This window comes from Nakaseomyces glabratus, chromosome L (assembly GCF_010111755.1).
Source record: "Nakaseomyces glabratus chromosome L, complete sequence".
NCBI classification, from domain to species: domain Eukaryota; kingdom Fungi; phylum Ascomycota; class Saccharomycetes; order Saccharomycetales; family Saccharomycetaceae; genus Nakaseomyces; species Nakaseomyces glabratus.
In genome coordinates this window covers 1,321,415-1,337,475 of record NC_088962.1, presented here as the reverse complement: position 1 = coordinate 1,337,475, position 16,061 = coordinate 1,321,415, and the positions used below count along the sequence as shown (strand labels likewise).

The 16,061-nt window shown below is 36.1% G+C and overlaps 3 protein-coding genes across 3 annotated transcripts; 2 read left to right on the top strand and 1 right to left on the bottom strand.

Annotated features, from left to right (window-relative positions):
• Window positions 1–482: 482 nt before the first annotated feature.
• Window positions 483–9,428, top strand: CSF1 (Csf1p; the record flags this gene model as incomplete). The annotated part of the gene is made up of 1 exon (XM_449299.1): window positions 483–9,428. The coding sequence occupies one exon, from the start codon at window positions 483–485 to the stop codon at window positions 9,426–9,428; it is 8,946 nt and encodes a 2,981-aa protein (XP_449299.1).
• Window positions 9,429–9,528: 100 nt separating this feature from the next.
• SMC4 (condensin subunit SMC4) lies at window positions 9,529–13,725 on the bottom strand (the record flags this gene model as incomplete). Its single annotated transcript, XM_449298.1, has 1 exon — window positions 9,529–13,725. The coding sequence occupies one exon, from the start codon at window positions 13,723–13,725 to the stop codon at window positions 9,529–9,531; it is 4,197 nt and encodes a 1,398-aa protein (XP_449298.1).
• Window positions 13,726–14,746: 1,021 nt separating this feature from the next.
• On the top strand, window positions 14,747–16,012 carry ARP6 (Arp6p; the record flags this gene model as incomplete). The annotated part of the gene is made up of 1 exon (XM_449297.1): window positions 14,747–16,012. One exon carries the CDS (start codon window positions 14,747–14,749, stop codon window positions 16,010–16,012), a length of 1,266 nt encoding a protein of 421 aa, XP_449297.1.
• Between the last annotated feature and the right edge of the window lie 49 nt (window positions 16,013–16,061).

Here is a 16,061-nt window from a genome sequence, read left to right as displayed (position 1 = left end):
ACGAAAGGTTACTTGATATATTCAACAATTCCGGGCTTCTGAGGGTAAAACGATTGACAAGATCTTGGCTTTATAGAATTAGAGTTTTCATGATCTCAAATCCGTCTGAAAAAATGGCAGAAAACTTGTTTGCGCGAAGCTGACCTTGGTGGGATAATCATAATAAGAAACTCATCGGTCGCCTATTTCAACAATATCGAAGGCTAAAACCATTCACAAAACACCAAGAAATACAAATCAGTAAGCTGGTGTTGGTACTTAATATTGCTATAAACTGGTGTCAGTGCAGCGCTACTATAATTGATCTGAGAATTCCTCTTTTGATCACAATTCTACCCTCTGTCGGTGTTATAAATATTGGAGTAAAATAACTTAGCAGTGAACTGTTGTAGGTAATACCAAGTTATCATACTTGTCTTCGAGGAATAATTCTTCAGAACACTTGTTGTTGAGATTGTAGAAGGCAAGATAACACGAGGAATATGAGTTACTTCCAATCTTCAGCGGGGTTTAGAGGTGAATCTTTGGGATTCAAGAGGAATTTCAGCTGGGTATTTCTGGTGGATTGGATTCTGACAGTTATTCTTACCCTTGCAACACTATTCTACTTATCTAGAGCGTTTGCCTATGGGGTTACTTTCATATTAGAGTGGCTTTTGTGGAAGCAAGCGAAGGTAAAAGTTAGCATAGGAGCACTGAGAATCTCTCTACTAGCAGGAAGAGTATTTTTCAAGAACTTAACAATCATTGATAAAGACAGAACAATAACGATTCTGGAAGGAAGCATTACATGGCGATATTGGCTCATAAGAACTAGGAAATCTGAGTACCGTGTTGCCCAAATGGCACACGCTTCTGCTGGTAGCTCCGGTAATTCAGAAGATGATACGAAGTTTGACATCGCTAACTATATGGAGAAACAACTTAAACTGCCGTGCCGATTCTTATTTGAATGTGAAGGGTTTGAAATGTTCATCTATAATCGCACTTACGCCTACGATAATATTGTTAATGTATTATCGAAAGTTGAAAGAGAGAAATTTGAAAAGTTTATGGCTGAAAACGATTTTCTAGATCCATCAAGTGATGGTAGCAGTGACGATAAAATTGAGGAAACTTCTTCAGCTACTAATTCTACAGATGAAGAAACTATAGCAAATGATCGAACCTTTCAGAATGATACTAGAAAAACCTTACCAAGATACTTAGAGGCTCTGCCCATTGAGGCTTTATTGAACAAAGGTTCTATTTTGATTGGTAACAAATTCACTCCATGTGTGCTAATACTAAGTTTTGAAAGTGCTGTTGCCCTTCAAGATGTTGGAGAAGCTCCATCAAAACTTGATCTCTATAGAATGAAATATGAGGTAAGATTAAAGAATCTTGAAATTATGATGAAACAAAACATAGATTATGACAATGAAAAATCCAGGAATTTTGAATTTGATAAGGGAAAATTGTCGAGATTATGGCATCGTTTCACCAGGATATTCAAGTTAGTCCCATTTCCTTTCAAATCCAATAGAAGAAAAGAACAACCACATGATAACTTTATGCAGAAATGGAAAGGTTTATCAATGTATAGAAACGATATGTTTGGAGAATTTGATGAGTTTGATGATATAGAATTTGACATATCAAGCCATGAATATGCAAAGTTTACCAGTTTGCTGAAAAGTCCGCGAGTTACAATTCATCATGATTATGATATGCCTGGGTGGGTGCCGCATGGTGCGCATCCCCCATCATCCTATGCCGACGGTCCGGATGTCGGCAATAATATGGCACCCCCACAATATATTTTCGAGATAAACATATTTGGGGGTACGGTATGTTATGGTCCATGGGCTCAAAGACAAACAAATCATTTACAAAGTTTATTATCACCCTCCGTTTCAAGAACTGCAAAACCAATCAAGAAGTTAAAACCTGGCTCCAAAAGAATATATACGGTACTTAAATTAACAATCAACGCTATGGAGGATGTTACCTGGAGAATCCCAACAAGAGAAAGCAGTAAAGATGTTGAGTTTTTAATGCATTATAAAGAAACAAACGATGACTATAGACCATTCGGTTGGATAGACATAAAAGTATCTAGAGACAGCTGTGGTATATTTGATCTTGCTATGTGTCCCACATCCAAAGGTTTTAAAAATACAATTGATGTACAATTGGTAGACACTGAAATTCGGTCTAGTGTCAACCATGATATTTTTCTTAAAAGCAAATCCTTTAGCTTCAATTGTGATATCGGCTACCCATTAGGCTGGAATGCTGAAGCTAATTGGACCATTATTATGGATTCAAATCAGTTAGAATTGTTTCTTCTACGGGAGCACGTCACTCTAATCGCTGATACATTAACAGATTTTTCATCTGGAGAGCCTGTACCGTATGAGCTTTTCAGACCATTTGTATATCATATCAAATGGAACATGAAAGGGTATTCTTTCTACTTGAATGTCAATGACCATAATATTGTCAATAATCCTCTGGATTTCAATGAGAATTGCTACTTATCCATTCATGGTGATGATTTGACAATGAACGTTATGGTACCAAAGAAAACTATCACATCACGTTTTACTAATATGACTTACGACATTTACACTCCAATGTTTCGTTTGCTGTTAAATACACCTCCATGGAATACGCTAAATGAATTCATGAGAAATAAAGAAGTTGGTAGATCACATGATTTCAGATTAAAGGGTTCTTACCTTATTTATTCCGAGCTTGATATTGACAATGTTGATACATTAACAGTTGAATGCTCAAGTCGTGGTACTGCACTGCACATATACGGATTTGTTATTCGATACTTGATTAATGTCAAAATGAATTATTTTGGAGAGTTTTTTCATTTTGTAACATCTGAAGAGTATACAGGCAATACAAGACCTACTGATTTGGAAAATATTATTTCAGAAGACAGAAGAGATGACGATTTCTCCAGCTATGAGTCTGTATCACGAATATCATCTAATAGCTCTGATAAGAACCCCAAAGCCAAGAAAAAACATAGTTTAAAAAAATCGGATCTTAAGCGTACATCAAACGAAACAGATATTTGGTTTACATTCTCCGTTTGGGACGGTGCTTTAATTCTACCGGAAACGATTTATAATGCAGATCCATGTATTGCTCTACATTTTGCCGAGCTCATTGTTGATCTTAGAAGCTGCAACTATTATATGGATATTTTAGCAACCGCCTGTGATATAAACCTGAAAAGATACGTTGGCAAGCGTGCCGATGAAATATATGAATATGTTCATTTGAATAATGGTAAAGATCACGAAGTACATGGAACACTTTCTGATATTTATATTCATGGTCACAGAATGTATGGACTCCCACCGACAGAGCCTACATATTTCTGTCAATGGGATATGGACTTCGGCCACTTGAACATTGATTCCAACATGTTTTTCTTGCAAGGTTTGTTTGGTGCCTTTTATAAAATCGGTTTTGGCTACAAAGATCTTGAAAATATACTTCTATATGAAACGGAAATTATTGATGATATGACGTCACTTACAATATTCATTAATACAATAGATATTAGGTTGAATGATGTTGATACTACGGCACATGCTGACTTGAAACTGGAAAGATTTTGTTTTACATTGATTGATTTTGAAAATGAAAGATATTCCAAAAGAATGGACATAAAAATTCCTTCCCTCGAATTTAACATTTTTTCAAATGAAGACAATGATTTGAGTCTATTGAATTTTAAAGTTGATATGAACTTTACAAACTTTGTTCAGAATCAAGATTTCAATAAACACCGCAAAATTCAAAGAGACTATATTGTATTGAATGATGCTCCATATCATAGATGTGCATTTTTATTACCAGAATCATATCAAAAATCTCGTATTTATAATGAGTTATTTGGCGCTATTGCCCCATCATCTTCTTTGCCACCGCTTCCTATTCCATTAACAGCTGACACTATAGAGTATGTTTTGGAAGATTTGCTGGAAGACTATATGGGCTTGTTCGAAGGAAACTATGATATAAAAGAAAGTAGTGTTGAAAATTTAGAACTTTCTGCTATCGAGGCTACCAGGGCAATAACTGGTATCGGGGCTGAAAGAACTCATTCAAATCCAATTACTTTATCCGATTATGCTGTTGAATCTGATAACTACGTTGTAAAAGTTGAATCAATAGTAATTGATATAAACCCAGCATTATACACTACAATCGAGAAATTACTAAAACACATTTATGACCAAGATGCAGTACAAATTATTGATGGCATTGAGATTGGTATTGTCAAAAGACTAAGTAGTATACACGATGGTGTGACAACGATGACTAATGTTAAGGTTCAGATTAAGCATTTCAATTTGTTCTGGGGGGAGAAGGAGAGTGACAACGTTTCAATGTTTTTCGACAAGATGGACTTTGCTTTGACAGAAAAAACATTGGAACAAAACTCCGAAAAAAATTTACTAGAGATGACGGTCTTGGCGAAAATTAAGGCTGTCAGATTGACAGTTGTGCAGCAACCAGGATTAATTCCGACTCAGGAAAGACCGCCAGCAATAACAGTTGGCGTGGAAGGATTTGAATTCTGGTCCACTGCTATTGAAAAGCAGGTCAACTCCATTAGCGTATCTAGTGCAGATATCACGGTTGATGACGCTCAAGTTGAATGGTTTTTCAAATACATTGTTAGACAAAAGTATTTTTTTCTGGATATGTTGCAGTCTTACAACAGAATACAGAATAATAGAATAGAGTCACAAAAAGAACTTATTTCAAGATTAACAGCCGCTAGTGAGTATTATCAAATTAGTCATGATCCTTATGTCATTACAAAGCCAGCTTTCATTATGAGACTTTCAAGAGGACACGTGAGGGAAAATAAAAGCTGGAAAATTATAACTCGTTTGCGGCATATTTTAACATATTTGCCCAAGGATTGGTACCTGAATGTTGGCCAACCTTTAAGAGATAGAAAATTTGACCCATCACAGGATGCAAGAAGTATATTCATGTCAATTTTTTCCAATTGGAGAAGTTGGGAGTTCTCAGATGTTGCTAGGTCCTATATATATGGAAAATTATTTTTGAATGATCATGCAGAAAAGAAAAAGCAATCGTTACAGAAACTGTTCAAACTCAATATTGGTAACTTTTTCATGACAGTGTATAGTACAAATTACGATGTCGACCATAGTATTGTTGTTAGCAACGCAAAGCTACTCTTAGAGCTGACTCCATCGAGCACCGAACCTAAAGAAAACAGTTTGCAAAGAGAGGAACTAATAGATATAAGTGGTACAGTTGATGTTATAAAGGGTAAACTATCAACTAAATTATTGAAACTACAGAAACTTATTCCTATTTTAACTGAAGGGAGTGAGAAACAACCTGTTAAACCTCCTCAGGATACTATACCTAAACCATTCAAAATGAATGCTGCATTTATGGTGAATAGTTGTGACATACAATTAGTGATGGACGCAACAAAGTTAAATATGAATGTAAATGATGGTAGGATCAGTGTTTTGTGGGAGAACTTACAGGATTCAACTGCACAGGCTGGGTCTGTGGTATTGTTTTCGAAACATACCGAATTAGTACTAAAGCATATAAACTCTGTTCTCGCTGAGGGTCGTGTCTCTAATTTCTATGCGACATTTACAACTGATACATGGGCACAGCGGCCAACCTACTTAATCCATTCAAAATCATCTAGTATACATTTTAGAACCATGGCTAAAACCGAAAGATTAGTAGAAGCTATAAAGGATATAAAATTAAAGATAGACCAAATTAGCGAACAACTAGAGCTTGAAAGAAGACTAACTCAGCACCCTACTGTTTATGATCCCAATAAAAGTAACGTTATTGCTTCCTGCTTGTTTTCAAATGTTAGCATGGACATTATGCCTGTTTCTCCATTCGCATTAAAAAATTCAGCAAAACAAATTGATTTCTTCTACAACAAATTTGATTCTGACTCGTGGCTAATAAAATTGAAAGATACTGATTTTTTTTTAACTTCTGATCAAACTAAGGAGCAATATATGAGATTGTCCATGAAAAAACTTCAAATTCGTGTCAATGTTTCATCATCTAAACCAAAGTTAGTGGACATTAACCTTTCAACTAATTTAGTAAAACTAACCTTTTCTGAACCAAAAAATATTGTCTATAGTTTTCTGAAAGATGAACGTGTGGCATCAGAAAGTGTTCATTTGTTACAAACATTGAAACCATTATTTTCCATATCTGATGACAAGGAAAGCACACCCCAGTCATACCAGGAGAAAACAGAATACTTGTGGTCACTAGATTCCAGCATCGATTACTTTGGTATTCTTATCCCAATGACTTCTACTTATTACGTCATGGAATTTCATTCATACGTGAGTTCCATCTCCAACGCTAACGGTGCACCGTCAGGAAATTTAGACATCACGGGACACATGTCTGTTGAGAATATTCTTTTCCTCATTAAAGAAAGTTCTTTACCCGATGGTCTTTCAAAAGTAATCGACATTGCGGTGAATGTTTCAACATTACAGAGAGTTGATGACAATAGCCGGTCTATACAAGTCGAAAGCTCACATGCAAGAATATGTCTTTCACCCGATTCTTTACTACGTTTACTCTGGGGGTTTAATCAAGGACATAAATTATCAGAGCATTACCTCAAGTATCACTCTAAATCTTTGTGGCAATCGTTTGCAAAGAGCGATGATAAACAACAAGATACAAATTCAATTAAAAGTAATGAGACATCTTTTTTCTCGTCAATTAATTCTATCCACTTTCTATCGTACAATCTTTGTGTGGGTTGGCTATTTGAATATGAATTAGGACCTCCAAAGGGACTTATTACAGGATATAGTAGACTATTTTCAGCATATGAGAATTGTATGGGAAAACTTACAGTTATTGATTCTTATTTTGCTGCCGCGCAAGGTAATACCTCTTCTACTTTTTATCCTGAAACCAATGTGAAAGAACTATTCAATAGGTTCTACTTACCAAACATGCAGATTTTGTTTTGGTGGAAGGTTATTGAAGGAATGAAAGACGTTTACGTACGTTTCACTGGTGAGACCTTAGACGTTAAATACTTGTCAGATTTTATGTTAACGATAGAATCAACTCTTCATTCGATTAAAATGTTTCAAAAGTTGAAAAAAGAATTAATAGTGGAAACACCAAAGCGAGAAGTAGTACATATCAAAGAAGACAAGCCTGTTAATTCTTCTAACAATATTTTGAAAAATATAAAGTCCGTTAATTGCCATTTTAAATATGATGGTGGTACTTACAGTGTCTTTAATATATCAGATGGATCATTAAACCCAACACCTGCAATTGAAATTAAAAGTCCGGTAATATCTGTTGACGTATTATATAAACATGAAAAACAGAATACCAAGCATCATTCGATTAGATGTTTGGTTAATATCGATCCCACACATAATGTTCTCTATGCCACTTGCGCTCCGCTTGTCAAAAATTTTGTTGAAGATGTCAGAAGTATTTTCGGTAGATATGAATCCGAAAATAAACATTCTGAGACAACTCCTACTTCAGTACAAAACATCGATTATGAAAAATTATTAGAGGATTATGACCTAGCTATAACTGTGACTTCTGCAAAGCAGCAATTAAGTTTAAGCTGTGAACCAAAAGCAAAAGTTCAAGCTGATGTAGGTTTTGAAGCACTTACAGTATCAATGACTACAAACCCATTTGACATTGACGAGCCTTTGGCTTTTTCATTTTCAATCAAAGATACTAAAGCTTCCATAAAGCACTTATTCTCTCGTGAAACTAGCACTTCGTTTGGGGTCGGTTACCTAGATCTAACGCTGCTGTTTACGCACACGAATAGGATTAACACCTATGGAACAAGTTTGATATCAGATATTGATCTGTACTTCAATGTCAAACAACTACAGAATTTGTACCTATTTTTGGACATATGGCAATTGAGTGAGCTGCTCAACCCAGTAACATCCAGTCAAGAACAGGTTATTCGAAAAGACAAGAAGAAATCAGTTGATAAGCCCATTCATAATGAAAGCCAATTGCCTTGGTGCTTTACTTTGATTTTCACTAATGTAAAGGGTGACATCGATCTTGGACCATCTCTTGGATTAATCTCGTTACGGTTAAGTAGAACATGGTTGGCAACAGATCACTTCTCTGGAAAGAGGCAAATTTTACATGCGTTTGTGGATGACTTGCTTTTGATATCCGAGGGTAGATTAAGTGGTGTTGTCAATATAGATGGTGCAAGTTGGGTGTCTGAAGTTATATGGCTACAGGATTCTAAGCGTGACAATATTCCGCTTGTTGCGCTCTCACTAAATACTGATAAAATTGAAATTAAAGCAGCTTTTGATTATCATATGTTCTTAATTGGTACGGTTAATAACATTCTCTTCCAATTGCATAGCGAACGTGATATGGTAGGAGTTGCCCCCGATTTACTGAAAGTTTCATTTTCTTGCGAAGAGATCAAGCTCTGTTCAACAGCACTTGTTGCTGCCAATATCTTGGATATTTACAATACAATAATAAGAATGCGCCAGGACACCAAAATATCCTATATTGAAACTCTCAAGGATTCTAATATGGAAACAAATAAGCAAACTCTGGCTTATAGAGACATATTGAAATCCCTTCAGTTATTAAGAACCGATCTGACTGTCAGTATTTGCTCTTTACAACTTCAAATTTCTCCTATATCATTATTCGATGTTGAAGTTGTTGTCATAAATGTTGTAAGTGTGTCTGCTAGATCTGAAACCCATTCTGAGGCGAAATTAACTACATCTCTAAATATGGAAGTTTATGATGCAACATTATCTCTTTCAACAGCCAAGCAAGAGTTAGATGAAGATGCATTATCGAAGATTACTGTTGCTGATTACATGACTTATGCATCTAAGATTCGTGGCGGTACAATTATTGAGATACCGAGGATGGGTGTACAGATGACAACCTGGCAAGAAGAGAAAAGCGACATTTTAGAGTATTTGTACTCCTGTAAATTCCACGATAAGGTTGCTGTGAGATGGAACTTGGGCCCAGTTAACTTTATGAAGGAGATGTGGACTACACATGTGAAGGCTATTGCCGTTCGTAGGTCTCAAGTTTTAACTGGTTCATTTAATGTAAGTGAGAAGGATGTGGAAAAGCGAATTAAGGAAGAAGAGAACATAACAAAGTTAAATTATGTACCTGTTGAAGAACCTCAAATAGATATGCCACAGATCAAGGACCTTGGTGACGCCACCCCTCCTGTTGAGTGGTTTGGTGTTAATAGAAAAAGGTTTCCCGCATTCACACATCAAACAGCAGTTGTACCAGTTCAGAATTTGGTTTACCTTGCTCAAAAGCAATACGCGAAAACCCTTGGGAGATCTAAATAATCATAATATAGTACGTGTTTGAATAATTATTTCCTAGCTACATTTCAATTGGACATGAAATTATTTGCTGGTATGTAACTCTATTAATTTTATGAATAGTCTATGCCCTTCCTACCAGATCTTCATTAACTAGTGCCGCACTTTTTGTCATGTTTTCATGCTTGTATATGCCCACTAGTTGCTTAGTTAATTCAAACATATTATTTCTCAAAGAAATCACAATAAATTGCGCATTTTTTGTTCTTTCCTTTATGTAATTAGCAACAATAGAAACGTTTCTGAAGTCCAATGCAGCATCAATCTCATCCATAACATACAGTGGAGTTGGTTTATACTTGTGAAGGGCAAACACAAGAGCTAAAGAACTCAATGTTTTTTCACCACCTGATAGATTGCTTATATTCCTCCAACTTTTTTTGGGTGGCATTACACTAAAAGTGACACCTTCTGAAAAAGGATCTAGACTATCCACTAATTCCAACTCTGCGTTACCCCCGAGAGTAATCATTTGATACATTTCTTTCAGAGTCATAGATATGATCTTAAAACCTTCCATGAACTCATCATACCTTTTTCTTTTTATTCCTTCTAGTCGGTCTTTTACCGAGTCTCTAGATTGTACTGCGCTATTAAGATCATTCTTTCTTTTATTAAACTCCACAAACCTTAATGCATATTCCTCTAAAACATCAACATTTGCTTCTGAACTGGTTATAAAATCATCAAGACTCGTTATCAATAGTTCAACCTCTTGAGGATCTACCTTGGCAAGCTCAGATGCAGATAATACGGGGATTCCAGGATTGATGAAACCACCTTGTGAATCAATTTCCATTTTATTTGAATCTATATCATCATTTTCATCATTATGATTGAAGGATTGATTTTCACTAACTGCAGAGATTCCATCATCATCTGCGTTTATAACAGCAGATGTATTTTCAAGTTTAGGGTCAGATTTGTCAACCGAGGCATTTTCTTCAGTCATGATAGTGTTCAGCACTTGAGTAACATCTCTGATGGTCAGTTCAGATAAAAGATCATTATATCTTTTAATGCTCTTTTTTAGTGATGCTTCTGAAGCTTCTAGTTTTTCTAATTTATTGTTATATTCCAGTGAAATAGATTTGTAGTCGCTGACAACTTTCTGATGCGACTCAAGCTCATTATGCTTCATTTCGATCTCATGTTCTAATTTTACCTCATTTTCTTTCAGATTCTCTATTGATTCCTTAATGTCTAACAGTTTTGATTCTATCTCCTTTGATTCGATATCAGCATTTTCAGCATTCTTACTGAAATTTGTTAGTTCCTCATTAGCTTCTGTGAGTTCCTTATTAAACTTTTTCAGTAACGATTCTTTCTTGAGTTTGTTACTTTTTATCTTCTTCAATCTCCTGGAGTTTTCCGATATTTTATTTGTGATATCTGTGACCAAAAGGCTTTGATTTTTCAGTTCATCTCCGCCTAACTCAATAATCTTGTCTTTAATAGTCTTTATTTTATCTTTAGTAGATTTAGTTTGTACATCAATATCATCGAGCTTTGATTTCAGTTCCTTAAGCTTTGCCAATAATGTTATTGATGGATCATTTTGATTCTTCATAGACTCTAATTTTTTTCGTTTTTCTTCCAGAACGTTTATGTTCGAATTTATATCATTGTGTGCAGTTTCGATATCCATTTCTTTTTTTGAGACCAGATTGTCTATTTCTGGAGCTCTATCCCTGAGTCGTCTAAGTTCTTCTTCCATTTCATGATAGGCATCTAAAGCAGATTTATATTGGTTTTCTTTTTGATTTAGTTCATTTTCTATGGCCTGAACCTCTTCAGGAGAAAAAAAGGCACTACCCTTACTAGAAGATTTACTTAATTTCATTAATCCCTTGCTGACATTACGGCCACCACCTGTCATTGTACCAGAGAGATCAATAAGATTACCATCAAGTGTGACTACTCTATACCTTTTCTTCCCGTATGCAACTCGATTAGCTTGTTCCATATTTTGGCAAACCAAAGTGTCCCTTAAAACACTATAAAAAGCATTGTTGAACCTTTTTTCCTTCACAGTTATTAAATCAAATAATCTCTGACTTTGATCAGGTGTATCAATTCTGTTAGTGTTAAAAGTGTTTAATTTATCCAACAAAATAAAACGAGCATATCCTAATTTATTTTTTCTCAGGTATTCAATACATTGTTGGCCTGATTCTACCGTATCAACAACAAGATCATTTAACCTTGGGCAAGCTGTAGAAATAGCTACATCGTATTTTGGATCAATGACTGCTAAATCTCCGAGACGACCATGAAAGCCATTAAGTCTACCTGACTTTTGAAGTCTTAATAATGCCGAAAGAACCTTATTATTATTTTCTGTTGCAGAGTAGGTAGATCGTATTTCGATTGCTTTTTGTCTCAATGCTTCTACTTTTTCCCTGACGTTAGCTAAGGTAGCTTGTGCATTTTTGCATTCCCTTTCGCCTAATTCTCTCTCCTGGATAACTTTCGTTTTTTGTTCCAATAGACTTTTAATTTCTTGTTCTTGAACCTCAAGGTCTCTCTTTTGAGACAATATGGCATTTTCTAGACCAGCAATATCATTTTCTAGTCCTTTACGATTTTCTTCAATTATGGAAAGTTCAGATTCTGTAATTTTTATCTCTTTTTTTAATTGCTGTGATTGTTCATTCCAAGGTGAAAGTTCCTTTTCATACTCTGCAATCTGAATAGTCAAATGTTCTGTCTTTTCTCTCAATTTTAGTTTTATATTTTCGAGTTTTTCTTTTTCTATATCTAGATTTGTGGAAAGTACTGTAGTCCCCTCTGCTAGTGAACTTTGTTCCTCAATTATGGTCTGTATTTCTTGATCAGTACTATTTATTTTATCTTGCAGAATTTTACTTTGCTCTTCAAATTCTTTTCTTTTACTATCTAGGTTATTGACTATCTGCTCGTTCTCCACTTTTTTGTTTTCCAAAGTCCTCTTAGTTTTTGAGAGATTGACTTCCTCAGTGTGAACCTTTTCTAAATCTGCTTTTAAAACATTCAAAGATGCTGTGATGTCACTGATGTGGGAGTTAGCTTTCCGAAATTCATCTTCTTGTTTCGTTTGCTCTTGTTGTACGTTTGTTTTTTTATTTAATACATCATCAAGTTTTTTATTGTCCTGCATTAGGTTGTACTGATACAATTTAGACTTTTCTAAAACCAATTCCTTCTCTTTATTCAAAAATTGAAGGGCTTCCTCTTTACCGCTTTCCAATGAATTTTTTTCTCTCTCTACGATCGAGAATCTATTCTCTTTTTCAACACAGATTTCGTTCAGGGACTCTATTTCCATGCTTAGTTTTTCGATGCTTTCCTTATACTTTGATGTACCAATAATATCCTCCAAATATTCTAAGAGTCCATCGTCATTCTCTTTCTCTGCTTTTGCTTTCATTTGAGCAATATTTTCAACTTCACCTTGAAGAATTAAAAATCTTTTATGATCTAGATCAATACCTTCTTTTTTTAGTAAAGTAGTTACCTCTGTATAATTACTTTCTTTGCCGTTTACAAAATATTTCGAAGCGTTATTCTTGAATGCTTTTCTTGTGACGACTAGATTACCCTTCGTTTCATCAATAGTCGTTGAGCCATCATCCTTATCTATCACATATTTAAAATGCACTTCCACACTACAGGATTTCAAGTCTGGAAAAGTCTCAGATTTGTGTATCAGATCCGATAGCCTGTCCTGTCTCATCTTATTAGCTCTGAAACCAAATACAAACAGCATAGAATCGATGACATTAGATTTACCTGAACCGTTAGGTCCAACAATAGCTGAAAAACTGGTATGAAACGGTCCTATGACCTGCCTACCAGCGTATGATTTGAAATCATTCAAGACCAACTGATGTATGAATAGCCTTTCCTTTTTGACATCCAATTTTTTACTTTCGTATAGTTTTTGTAATTCTGCTCTTGAGTTCTTAATTGGTGATAGTTCAATCAATTTCAGCCTCCTCGTTGGAGATCTTCCAGGCGATCTTGGGGGTGATTGCGAGTAAGACTTGAAATCTCTTCCCCGGGCTGAACCCAGTGATTCCGGCGGCAGTAGGCTAGGTATCTGTAAGTTTTGTGATCCACCAGTGGGCAAGACGTTTCTGTTTTCAGATCCCAGTAAGTTTCTCGGCGTTATAGCCCTGGGACTCTGCTCGAACGTAACAGCTTTCGGCGTATGTATAACATCTTCCTCCTCATCTTCCTCTGTGACTTTCTGCCTCTTGCTAACGGGCCTATCAGACATAGTATTGAATGTCTGCCTGCACTTAATAGTATATTATCTGACTTTAATTAAAATCGGTGAGTATCGGCCTCCCTTTGTCAATAAAACTCAAAATAATTTAGCCGTTACCTTTCGGCTAATATAGTCCGCAATATTTCTGATCCACGAATATATGTCGCACCACTTCCAGCAATAGAACTGTCCACAGTTATGCCGCCAATCTATGTGTATAATCGAACAGTCGCTATTGATTCTTGTAAGCGACAGATCGGCACAGATCAATTATAGCGGGAGGCCCATCGGTGTTTACTATGTAAATACACCAATAATATGATGAGACACGAAAAGGAAGAGATCAATGCTCGTAGTATACGTATCAAATCACATGTTCTATATTTTGTAGACAATGATATTTAATGAAATCATGTGACTTTTATGGTATTTCTTTCTCTGGCTGTTAGACATATTTGAACTGAGATGGTTTTTTGCGGGTAGCTGGCCCTGTATTGCCAACAACTTCCCCATCAAATATGAACACACCTGGAAAGCAATCCACGTGAGAAGTTCCGGCTCTTTAACTCTCTTAGTTGCAAGCACATATAACCAAAAAAACACCCAGACATCACATTGTTCTCATTCTTCTTTTTCAGATTCGCCTTTCAGATATTTATCGTGAACAACGGATATGTATCTCGGTGTACGAACAAAAGGTATCATGACTTTATTTCTTCGTACGGGTAATTCTCCATTGTGTTTCTACTTGGGCAAATTGAGGAAATCGTTTTGGTTGAAGATCTGGCATGTGTGCAGTGATTCTTTAGCAGAAGTGGTATTGTTTGCCGCCGACATCATATTCTCTTCTCCCAGGTTAGCTGATCTTGGCGGCTAAAAGGCGTGGGAGAGTAATATAAAGTACTATCTTCTTCAGCAAGCTTTTTTCTGGTTAGCGTGCGAGTCTTCTTTAATATCTGTATTTGAACCACTTTTTTTTTGACTGATATTGAGTTTAGCGGCAACTTTCCAATAGCAACAACTAAAAGCTATGACTGCAGATCAGGCGATAGTGATAGACAATGGTTCCTATCAGGTGAAGTTTGGCTTGGCGAGCGAGGTGCGGCCGCGAGTGGCGCTGAATGCGCTGGCGAAGGACAAATATGGTGTGACGCATCTCTCTAACCAGGTCCAAAATATCAAGGACATTTCTTCTGTGGTGTTCCGGAGACCGCACGAGTTGGGACAGTTGACATCGTGGGAGTTGGAGAGTTGTATTTGGGACTACTGTTTGTACAATCCAGATGAGTTCGGTATCGATTGGCAAAGCTTGGAGAACAGGCATGTGGTGCTGTCCGAGACCTGTATGACACTGCCTGAGCTGAGTAAGAATACGGATCAGGTATTATTTGAAGAATACGAGGTCGATTCTCTGTACAAAGCACCAACAGCTGCATATATCCCTTTTTACACTACAAATGAGAATATAAAAACCATCTCTGGAAAATCTGATCATGGGGAGCTCGACATTGAAGAAAAAATTGAAGCTGGCAAGGAATACAACGACTTCAGCTTGGTGATAGACTCAGGTTTCAATTGTACATGGGTGATACCTATTGTTAAGGGTGTACCATACTATAAGGCAGTTAAGAAATTAGATGTTGGTGGTAGATTTCTAAATGGTCTACTCAAAGAGACAATATCATTCAGACATTACAATGTGATGGATGAAAGTATCTTAGTAAATAATATTAAAGAACAGTGCCTATATGTGGACCCTGTATCTTATTTTGAAGCATTTAAAGCAAAAGGCAAGAATAAGATCGATTTTGTTTTACCAGATTTTCAAACAAGTTTTCAAGGGTATGTACGAGATCCCAAGACAGCTCTTCCCGATAACGCTCAGATATTGACACTAACTGACGAACGTTTTTCAGTCCCTGAAGCATTTTTTCATCCAGAGATATCACAATCACTGAAGCCGGGTATTATTGAGACTGTCTTAGAAAGTATCTACATGCTACCTGAGTTATTGAGACCCTTGATGGCGAGTAATATTGTATGCATGGGAGGAAATTTTAACTTGCCTGGTTTCACTGATAGACTAGTGTCAGAACTTCAAAGGCAATTGCCCACTGATTGGGTTTGTAGGGCGAAAATATCATCAGGAGATAAATCGCTAACCGGATGGACAGCTATGGCTAAATTCGCTCATACAGATGCCTACAAAAAAGCACGAGTTACTAAAGAAGACTATTTTGAGCACGGCTTGGATTGGACAACTAAGGAACGGTTTGGTTATCAAAATTGGGTATGAAGAAATATTTTATTACCTAAAAGAAATATGAGAGTTGAGCGTAATATTC